General features: G+C 42.4%; 1 protein-coding gene across 1 annotated transcript; it reads right to left on the bottom strand.

The window, feature by feature from the left end:
* Positions 1 to 3,029: 3,029 nt before the first annotated feature.
* On the bottom strand, positions 3,030 to 6,497 carry LOC129832947 (heat shock 70 kDa protein). Its single transcript, XM_055897095.1, has 2 exons — positions 6,095 to 6,497; positions 3,030 to 5,148 (listed from the first exon to the last, which is right to left on the bottom strand). The coding sequence occupies exon 2, from the start codon at positions 5,123 to 5,125 to the stop codon at positions 3,191 to 3,193; it is 1,935 nt and encodes a 644-aa protein (XP_055753070.1). The 5' UTR covers positions 5,126 to 5,148; positions 6,095 to 6,497; the 3' UTR covers positions 3,030 to 3,190.
* Between the last annotated feature and the right edge of the window lie 5,054 nt (positions 6,498 to 11,551).

Here is an 11,551-nt window from a genome sequence, read left to right as displayed (position 1 = left end):
CCGCCCGCCAGACAGGAGCAGCCAGAGCCGCCCGCCAGACAGGAGCAGGCAGAGCCGCCCGCCAGCCAGGAGCAGGCAGAGCCGCCCGCCAGCCAGGAGCAGGCAGAGCCGCCCGCCAGCCGGGAGCAGGCAGAGCCGCCCGCCAGCCAGGAGCAGGCAGAGCCGCCCGCCAGCCAGGATCTGCCAGAGCCGCCCGCCAGCCAGGATCTGCCAGAGCCGCCAGTCAGCCAGGATCTGCCAGAGCCGCCAGTCAGCCAGGATCTGCCAGAGCCACCAAAGCGGGTATTAACTATGGTGGAGTGGGGGCCATGTCCCGCACCCGAGCCGCCGCCGTAGGAAGGCCCACCCGGACCCTCCCCTTCTGTGTCAGGTTTTGCGGGCCGGAGTCCGCACCTTTGGGGGGGGGGGATACTGTCACGCCCTGGCCTTAGTTATCTTTGTTTTCTGTATTATTTTGGTTAGGTCAGGGTGTGACAGGGGGGATGTTTGTGTGTATTTGTCTCGTCTTGGGTGGTTGTATTGTATAGGGGGTTTTGTAGAGTTTATGGGGTTGTGTTTAGTGTAGGTGTCTAGGTATGTCTATGGTTGCCTGAATGGTTCTCAATCAGAGACAGCTGTCTATCATTGTCTCTGATTGGGATCCATATTTAAGGCAGCCATAGGCATTAGGCTATTGTGGGTAATTGTCTATGTGTAAGTTGCCAGTGTCTGCACTTATTGTTTGAATAGCTTCACGGTCGTCTGTTTGTTGTTTTGTTTAGTTTGTATAGTGTTCGTTTCATTTTCGTCTTCTCGTCAATAAAGAAGTATGTATTGTTATAACGCTGCGCCTTGGTCCACTCTTCCTCAAGACGATCGTGACAATACCGTAGGTGCACAGGTCGAGAGACAAATTGGAGTGATCAAGGTGACAGGCGGAGACACATTCAATACCACCTTGCACACTCTCGCCTGCATCTAGCTGATCTGGGGTGTAATTTTTAGTCCAAACAGTTTCAAAACGTTTCGAAAGGTTCTATTGGACAAATTCAGGTAGGTCCCGCCCCATTTTGTTCTATTGAAGAAACATTTTGCAACATAATCGTCAGAATGAATACACCCCTGATCACACACACACACACAGTTCAATTTCATAGCAGCCACATAGAGCATTATGACTTTACTTGTTGTAACATTCCTTCTCGCATCTACAAGCTTTCCTCCTCTCACCGTTTCTCTTCACTTGTGGACTTCAGTACACAACACAACAGCTGTCTGTGACTAGGCACAAAAACCTCTCCATGCCAAACCTTCACACCATAACCACTAACCGCTACACAATCTACATCGTCACCATATCAAGGTTATAGTAAAACAAAACAAAATGGAACCAACACATTGGTAAACCCACAATCCAATCCCAAGTGTACAATCACACATTACAGTGTACAGCAAGTAGTTTAGCAGTTAAACCAGCGGGCCCCGGTGTCAATACATTTATAAAACCAAAAGCTTACATTGACTTGGAAGAGTTGCAGTGTTGGATAGCCTTAGCCAGCTAGCTAACATAAATAGCATTCCTCTGTTTGAGTCCGGTTCTTTGGGAGGCTAAATTAGCTGCAATAGCTAAGTGAAAGGTAGACTAAGAAGAAGAGAAAATAAAATGAAATATAGATAGCTCTGTCTCTCTCAATGCTGCTTCAACTATTGCCTTTCTCTCTTTGAGTCAACTACTCACTGCAGTGCTAGCTAGCTGTAGCTTATGCTTTCAGTACTAAATTAATTATCAGATCCTTTGGATGGAAAACTTGTTAGTTCATACTGCAAGAGCTCTAATAGGTTGGAGGATGTCCTCCAGGTGTAGTCATAATTATTGTGTAAGTCTATGGAATGGGGTGAGAACCACGAGCCTCCTAGGTTTTGAATTATTGAAGTCAATTTACCCAACGAATTCGCCAGACATAGGCTATTTGTTTTACAAAACAACGCGCAACTGCGACTCAAACTGGCCATTGTTTTATTAGAAAAAATATGGCCCTTTATAATGTCCACTTATGTACATATGCTGTATATAGCATCTTAATGTTTTAAAACAAAATAGATAAATAATTTGTCCAGCCTTTGCTGCTACGCTTGCAGATGTGCATAATATGCTGCAACCCTAATCAAAAATTATTTATCACCAAATAACAACAACTTAGCCATAGGTCGTTGTAACATTTTAACTTAAAACATCTTTTTCATGTAATGAAATAATACTTTTATGGGTGAACACCTTATAGTTTCATTGTATTGACATTCCCAGCCTTATTTACAGTCGTCCGTTTTTGTTCAAAATATGAAGTCATTGAAACTGAAACACTGCATCCCGAATGGGTGGCGGCAGCAAACAATGTACCAGGCCAGCCATAATTTACAACCTGATAGAAATATTTTTTGGACTACCAAGAAATGTATTGGCAAAATATATGAATCATGCATTGAACTGCATCTATCTATTCTGCCAACAATGCCTTACTGTACAACATGTAATTTTGAGTCAAATAGAACCTATTTTTAAAACCTCTTATAAAGTTGGTTTTGAAGCATAAACTGGGAATTTGATATGTTTTACTGATATTATGATTGTCCGTTTGTTTCATATCTGCAAAGTAGTTAAAACGCTGTCAGTTCCATTTGAAATACTCCAAAAATCAGTCAAATATACAGTATTTGGTTCTTTGAGCTTGACACCAATAAGCACAAAGTAAGGAAAAATGTGACCTGTAATTGTTTTTTAAATATGTGCCAGAAATGTATTTGTGCCTCTTTTTCCAAGAAGGACCGTAGTGATTGTATCAGATGTTATCGCAGAATAAAGAGTTGATAAGCTAAACATTGTGGCCATTAGGGTGTCTTCACTTGTTCTCCTATCTCTGGTGGTTTAGCCGTCTATCAAAGTTTTGTTTACAACATTTCATGGTATTGTGTAAAAAAATATTATAAAAATTTGAATAATCATTGTGTTATGATGAGAAGGAATTCTAGAAAACAGCCAACAGACCTAGAAACATATTTAAATACATTTTATTTGCAATGTCCAGCAATGCAATATGGTATGAAACAAAATATGTACAGTGTGTTTTTATCAGTATAAAGTATTTCCTGAATAGCAAATTGTATGCAGTGATACTAATGCATTTTGAAAAGTCCTTTATACAAGTCCCTCACTTTAGTCAATCTCTTCAATGGTTGGGCCTTGGGAGCTGGCACCAGAGCTGGTCCGTGCCTGATCTCCACAGCAACCTGTGGGCATCCCTCCCTGCTGGTACAGCTTGGTAATGATAGGCTGGCATACTTTCTCCAGCTCCTTTAGCTGATGCTCATACTCCTCTTTGTCGCCCAGCTGGTTGTTCTCCAACCAGGAAATGGTCTGGTCGCACCTGTCCACCACTTTCTTTTTGTCCTCCTCGCTGATCTTGCCTTTCATGTTGTCGTCCTCCACGCTGCTCTTCATATTGAAGGCGTACGACTCCAGGGAGTTCTTGGCTGCTATCTTCTCCCTCTGTGCGTCATCCTCAGCTTTGTATTTGTCAGCGTCCTGCACCATCCTCTCAATGTCCTCTTTGCTGAGCCGGCCCTTGTCGTTGGTGATGGTGATCTTGTTCTCTTTGCCCGTGCTCTTGTCCACCGCTGATACGTTCAGAATGCCGTTGGCGTCGATGTCAAAGGTCACCTCGATCTGAGGGACTCCTCGTGGGGCAGGGGGGATCCCAGAGAGCTCAAACTTCCCCAGGAGGTTGTTGTCCTTGGTCAGGGCTCTCTCTCCCTCGTAGACCTGGATCATGACCCCGGGCTGGTTGTCGGAGTAAGTGGTGAAGGTCTGGGTCTGTTTGGATGGGATGGTGGTGTTGCGTTTGATCAGGGCGGTCATGACCCCTCCGGCGGTTTCGATGCCCAGGGACAGGGGAGCCACATCCAGCAGCAGCAGGTCCTGGACGTTCTCAGACTTGTCGCCAGACAAGATGGCCGCCTGGATGGCAGCGCCGTAGGCCACCGCCTCGTCTGGGTTGATGCTCTTGTTTAGCTCTCGGCCGTTGAAAAAGTCCTGCAGGAGCTTCTGGACCTTGGGGATCCGGGTGGAGCCTCCGACCAGGACGACGTCGTGGATTTGGGCCTTGTCCATCTTGGCATCCCTCAGGGCTTTCTCCACAGGCTCCAGGGTTCCCCTGAAGAGGTCGGAACACATCTCCTCAAAACGAGCCCTGGTGATGGAGGTGTAGAAGTCGATGCCCTCAAAGAGAGAGTCAATCTCAATGCTGGCCTGGGAGCTGGAGGACAGTGTTCTCTTGGCCCTCTCGCAGGCTGTCCTCAGCCTCCTCAGAGCCCGCTTGTTCTGGCTGATGTCCTTCTTGTGTTTCCTCTTGAACTCCTCTACAAAGTGACTAACCAGGCGGTTGTCAAAGTCCTCCCCGCCCAGGTGAGTGTCTCCAGCCGTGGCCTTCACCTCAAAGATCCCATCCTCGATGGTCAGGATGGACACGTCAAAGGTGCCCCCGCCCAGGTCAAAAATCAGGACGTTGCGTTCCCTGGACTTGCCTTTGTCCATGCCGTAGGCGATGGCTGCCGCCGTGGGCTCGTTGATGATCCTCAGCACATTCAGCCCAGCGATCACTCCAGCGTCCTTAGTGGCCTGTCTCTGTGAGTCGTTGAAGTAGGCAGGGACTGTGATGACTGCATTGGACACCTTCTGGCCCAGGTAAGCCTCAGCGATCTCCCTCATCTTCACCAGGACCATGGAGGAGATCTCCTCTGGGTTGAAGGATTTGTTCTCCCCTTTGTAATCTACCTGAACTTTAGGCTTTCCTCCGTCGCTGACCACCTTGAAGGGCCAGTGCTTCATGTCGGCTTGCACGACCTGATCGTTGAACTTTCGGCCAATCAGGCGTTTGGCGTCGAAAACGGTGTTGTTGGGGTTCATGGCCACCTGGTTCTTTGCTGCGTCTCCGATGAGTCTCTCAGTGTCTGTGAAGGCCACATAGCTGGGCGTGGTCCTGTTGCCCTGGTCGTTGGCGATGATCTCCACTTTGCCATGCTGGAACACCCCCACACAGGAGTAGGTGGTGCCCAGGTCAATGCCGATAGACGGGCCTTTAGCTGATGACATCTTGATGGTTTGGAGTTAGTTGCCTACAAATGAATGAAATAATATTTTAGAAATTGATGTTATTCTACGAAAACCTAGCTGCAAGTAATGTCAATCTCCACCAACAGAGATTTTAGCCTAAATATACTTGAATAACAACCAGACCTGGGTTCAAATACATGCGTATTTAAGTATTTGTATTCTTATTTTCTGTGTATTTGAATATTTCCAAATAATGTGGCCAATTCTATTTAAAATATTTGAAACAATTTTCAAATACTTGTCTCCAAATACATTTCAAATGCACCTAGGAACAAACAATCCTGGGTTCAAATGCATGGAACATTTTAATTTTAAAATACACTTGTCTGTGTATTTGAGTATTTTCAAATACATGGTAATACTTTCCAAATGTATTTCCAAACACATTCCAATATTCAACTACTTATATTTCAAAATGTACTGGTATTTTAAAGTCCTTGAAACACAATACTAAGCATTTGAACTCAGGTCTGCAAACAACACTGTTGTCAATGTTTGTGTTATATATTAGTGTTATACATGTATATATATATATATATATATTAGTGTTAGACACAATCATTTCTGCTAATCTATTACAGAGAAACTCTTTTCACAACAGGCCTACATTTTTTCTATGAACACAACTGAATAATATTGTGTTATCTTCACAGAATTAGAGCAGGTCTTCTTAAAATGAAGAAATCACTAATTATAATAAATAATAATATGCAACAAAAAAATAAAGTAGGCCTAGTCTGTCCAATGAAATAACATAATAAATGCTTTTATAATATTATATTTTTATAATATTATTTCTTTATTAGTTAACCAAATATTCTGGCATAATGTTATAGCTAAATCGTCTATGTCCACACAACCAACATAGCATATTTTTTATTCTATCAAGTTTATAACTGTCACAGCCATTATGAAAATAGGGTACTGAATTAATTTCCCTGTACTTACTGTTTATGAATGTAGAGGTCTGTTGAAAGTGTCTCTTCTCTTTTCTTGCTTTCTTTTCCCTTTAGTATTCTCGTTGAGTCGATGTTTGAATCTGAATGTACTTCACCAGAATATATACCATCCCCATTGCCTAAAAAATATCACTCGTGATTTCTAGCCATTTCTCGAACTCTCCGACTACATTGCTCATGAGAGCGCAGCATTCCTGTGGAATGACGCAGGCTGCGAGGCGCACGCACTGGAAACGCAACAAATGAAAGTTCTCGTTATTCCAGAGCGTTCGAGAGGCGCGGAGACCTGTCCAGAACGCACACACACAGCACACTAATAGTGAAACCATTATTTGTATTGATTAAAATGATCAAAAACCGTTAATGATTCAAATTTCAAAACAAATGAAACAGCATCCGGTTCAACCTTATTCAGTCGACATTTCAGTCTATCGGCCTCACTGCAGTTCCTCAACAGTTCATGAGATGTCAGTCTATACATTTTCTCTCACTAATGAATAATAGACATGTATTGTAAGAGAATTGAGTGCCTACTGCACAAGTGGTAAGTGCAACTCACCACAAGTTAATGTGCCTCCAGGGAAGATCCTTTTTTTTATATTAAAGCCAGAGTATTTAAGATATCCAGTATTAATTGTTAAATGAAAGACAAATGATGAACACACCGGCTAATCCTTCTCTATTCTATGCTAGTCAATACTATTCTGTTCTATACCATTCTAGTCTAGCCTATTCCGTACTGATGGCCCATCAGTTCACATTTGCTTTCCGCAAACAAGATATCTCCATCATATCCCCATCATGGGGATATCTTGTTTACGCTAAGCAAATGTGAACTCCCTGTGACATTCTTTTCTGAATTTTAATTACAAAAAACACAAATGGTAGCTAAAGTATTTGCTAATATACATTGCATTCGGAAAGTATTCAGACCCCTTGACTTTCTCCACATTTTGTTACGTTACAGCCTTATTCTAAAAATGTATGAAATAATTTTTTTCATCATCAATCAACACACAATACCTCAAAATGACAAAGCAAAAACTGTTTTTTGAAATTGTTGCATATTTATTAAAAATAAAAACAGAAATACCTTATTTACATAAGTATTCAGCCCTGGATACTTATGAGAGAAGATGTGCTCAAAGATGCCCTCTGGTGGTCTGAATGAGCATTAAAGGCAACAATGGTTGACAGTAAAATACTATGATTTCACGCACTTTAAGTTGCCTTACCAGACCGCACTGCAGCAGAATGCAACTACTACTAAATGAGGACACACTTCACACTATATACACAGCAGTGCCGGTTGGTGCCGTTGAAGATTATGGAGGATTTTGTTTTATTACCATGGCCTTATTTCGATTACAGAATATCGGATGACTGTCATTCATATTCCCATTCACCCAGCTCAATGTGACATCAATAGGTTTGGCTACTACACGATACTCAAATTTGCCCTATACCAATCAAGAGATTGCTACAACCTATAGCCTAAAAATGAAAGTTTATACCGTAGGTGCACAGGTCGAGAGACAAATTGGAGTGATCAAGGTGACAGGCGGAGACACATTCAATACCGCCTTGCACACTCTCGCCTGCATCTAGCTGATCTGGGGTGTAATCTTTAGTCCAAACAGTTTCAAAACGTTTCGAAAGGTTCTATTGGACAAATTCAGGTAGGTCCCGCCCCATTTCGTTCTATTGAAGAAACATTTTGCAACATAATCGTCAGAATGAATACCACCCACACACACATGTCAATTTCATAGCAGCCACATAGAGCATTATGACTTTACATACATACATAAGGGAACTATTTTACGGGAGCCGTATGGTTAGTGAAAAAAGTCCCATTGCAAATGTGCGGTCCCTTACCGGACGTCCGGCGACGTTTCTAAAAATCGCGGGCGGGGGAGAGCTCTTTCGGGAAGTCATCGAAGAAAACGTCTCGGACGTTCGGTTTCCGTTTTATAAAACTAACAAATTTTTGACTTTTTTCCGCATTCTCGAAAATTCCCACAAGAGGGAAAATAAATCAGATTGCAAGCGCACGAGCATGTGGCAAACGCGCGCGGCCTTTTCTCCTAAACGGAAAATATTTCGAAGACGAAACTTGGCGAGCGTAGGTTTGAAGTAATGGGCAGTTGGCCCCGAACAAGATGGCGTCGAGGCCTCAGCGCTTTTTGAGTTATGGCCATTTTTCTGGGATTAAAGGTCAAAAACGCAAAGTAGGGTGCTAATATGACCGCTTCACGTCAAAGTACATAAGCATACGGTGTCAGGAAAAAAAGAACCAGCCATTTATCTATCGAAATTTAAGAGAAATTGTACATTGTTCATTTGGTCATGTTCACAAAGAGGATTTTTTTACTTCCTAAAACTCACAGATCCAGTTGCAGTGTGTTCAGATGAACATTTTTAAAGTGGGTCTCGAAGCTCTGCGAGAATTCTGTGATTTTATGTGATTTTATGAAATAACACACACTCATTTAACCCTCTTTAAATAAGTCAGTTCTTAACATAAAGACTTAAACCTCAATATTATTTAAGAGCCTACCCCAAGGAGGGTATGTGTTCACTTTCAGCTTCCTATGTCAACTGGAAGTACCTTAAAATGGTGCCATAGGGTCAGGTTTGAAGGGTAATAAAGGTCAGATCTTTTCAAAACTTCACTTGTGTAATTAGACAACCCTCATGAACTGTAATCAGTCATTTCTCCCAACAGATGTCAAAGAAAAGCTCTCTCACACAAACACACACACACAAAAAGCAAGGATGGAGTGAAAAAGTACGGTGCTTAAAGACACGCAAAGCCTGCAATGGCATTACTATTATCTCCAGGCCGTGCCGAGTTCAACGAGATGCCCCGCTTGACCGTAGTGACAAGAAGACAGAGCAAAATGACCCTTTGACCTCAATTTCAATTTTATTTGCTTTTGGGAGACAGAGAGAGAACCGTTAAGGTTAGAAGCACAATTTGACCTCAGGAATGTTCTTAAGGTCCTCCCGATCTGTGCAAGCCTAACCTTGACCTTGTGGAATTAACCCTTAACAGTTAAAAGAAGGTGTTTACATCAAACAGTTTACAATGACATTTCGCCCCATAGTAATACATTGACTGCTCCCCTAAATTCAACCTGAAGCCTATGTGGGTTATGAATGTCTTATGAACCTGTCTTTGATGACAGTCCATCAGGCCACCATGAGGTCTACCTGTGTCGATTCTAAGCTTCCTGGAGCAACCGGAAGTGGTTAAAATCACCCTAAAAGTGTTTGCAATACCCAACCTGCCGTTTGAGAGAAATAGTGCATTCAGCCCTATGTAAATCAGTCAATTTTTAACATATAGACTTAAAACTCAGGATTCTGTAACAGCATACTCCAGTGAGTATATGTGTTTACTTTCAGCTTCCTGTGCCAACCGGAAGTGCCATAATTGGTGTCAAATGGGCTGTTTTGAAGGGTTAAAAATGTCAAATCTTTCCAAAACTTCATATTTGTGATTAGGCAACCCTCCTGAACTGTAAATCAGTCATTAGTCCCATCAGATTTCAAAGAAAAATTTACACACCCAAACAGAAATGATGGAGGGACACACTGAGGGGCTAAGAGGCAGACAGTGCCTGTGGTAGTTACTTTTGTTCCAACTTTTAAAGAACCGTCAGACCTAGAGTTCTGAAACTTTGGAAACCTGTTCTAGACCTCAGGTTGATTGTGCACTGTGAGTTATGTGGCTCTAGAAGGTTCTCAGACCGATAAACAGCCTTGTGTATTTGCAATGTGTTAAATTCATTTTGAGCTCAACGAAACTGGCGACATTTAGAAAAGTCCCAGAGTCTCAAGACTAGGTGCATTGAAACCGGCTCGGCCCATAGAGACAGACCCCAACAAGCCTGTTTGATTGCTCATTCAAGGACCCCGTAGCAAGGCAATAAAAAAAGTGGATTTTCAGCACCAATTAAGGTATTGCCGAATGACCTATCGAGCCGAAACTTGGGATTCGAGGTCGCCTCACATAGGGCTAAACATAATGTGAGAACTGGACCCGCAGCTAGAACATAACTACGTATTATTTGTTTTATTATGGTTTAAATGGAAGGCGCTGTGAATTTTGGGCCTGCTCTGAAATATGTTATAGTGGGCTTCTAAAGGAGTTGGAAAAAGTGAGTTTGGTGTCAGATGGTATCAGTTTGGTGTCTGAAAATATCCAATTGACTGATGGACACCGACTTGCTAGTTGACTTTTGTGCATTTGCAATATGTTTCAACAGGGGGCTACCATCACAAAAAGCGACATGATGAAATTTAACACAACGAGCGATGGAGAGGAACCACTATCACTGCCCGGCCATCCTGAGGTCATCAGGCCGTTCAATTTTGTATTTCTAAAGTATTTAAAGAATGCACGTTACATTTGCAATATGATTCAACAGTGAAAAACATCACATCATATTGCAAATGTAACGTGCATTTGCAATGTGCTTCAACAGTGAAAAACATTACATCATATTGCAAATGTAACGTACATTCTATTAACCTGTTTGGGGCTGCCCCCCCCCCCCCCCCTTTCTCAATTTCCGCCTGAAAACATACCCTAATCTAACTGCTTGTAGCTCAGGCCTAGAAGGAAGGATATGCATATTCTTGGTATCATTTGAAAGGAAACATTCTGAGGTTTGTGTAAATGTGAATTGAATGTAGGAGAATATAACAACACAATAGATCTGGTAGAAGAAAATACAAGGAAATCAACAGACATTTTTTGTTCTTTTACTGTTGTTGCATCTTTAAAAATCAACAAGAAAGGCCAAACATTCAGTTATGATACTGGGGATCATTTCAAATCAGAACATAAGTAGGCAACAGTATTTGACCAAAGTTTCAGATGGATACCTTCAGGAATGAGTGAGGTACATGCCATTGAGCATGAAGTCAACCAGGTGTCCCTCACAAGTTTCCCAAATGTACCCAAGTGGCTGAATTGGTACAATGATACAAATAACTATATACAAAATACAAAACAATTATTCTAACATACCCCTAAAAATATATATTTGAAAAATTCAAGAAAAAAAAAATGAATATTAATTTTTTTTTTTTTACAAGTGTAACTATTTACACTTCAATGTTCAATCATGTGAAGACTCTCAGTCCTCTACACAATGTTGCGCTCCTGATGCCATAGCCCATAGCAGTCTCTCTCTGGTGGAAAACAGAGGGTCACAGAACAGGTGGTGCAGGTGACAGGGGACTTCTTATGGCACAGGGCACAACGAAGCCGCCCTACTGAGCCTTTTTTCCCCTGAGGCACATTCCTGCCTGCAATGATGAATTTCAGCATATGTGTACCACTGGTTGGAGCAGAAGGGACAGAGGTAGAGGGGACAGAAGGTGCTACAGTGTTCTTGCTGTAGTTAGCAAGCTCCTGGATGAGCAGCTCCCT

Source organism: Salvelinus fontinalis, chromosome 34 (assembly GCF_029448725.1).
Source record: "Salvelinus fontinalis isolate EN_2023a chromosome 34, ASM2944872v1, whole genome shotgun sequence".
Lineage (NCBI taxonomy): Eukaryota > Metazoa > Chordata > Actinopteri > Salmoniformes > Salmonidae > Salvelinus > Salvelinus fontinalis.
The sequence above is the reverse complement of the archived record's forward strand: the minus strand, read 5'-3'. Positions and strand labels throughout refer to the sequence as shown.

Coding starts and splice junctions, on each gene's coding strand:
- LOC129832947 (XM_055897095.1), bottom strand. CDS start 5,125: ATGTCATCAGCTAAAGGCCCGTCTATCGGCATTGACCTGGGCACCACC.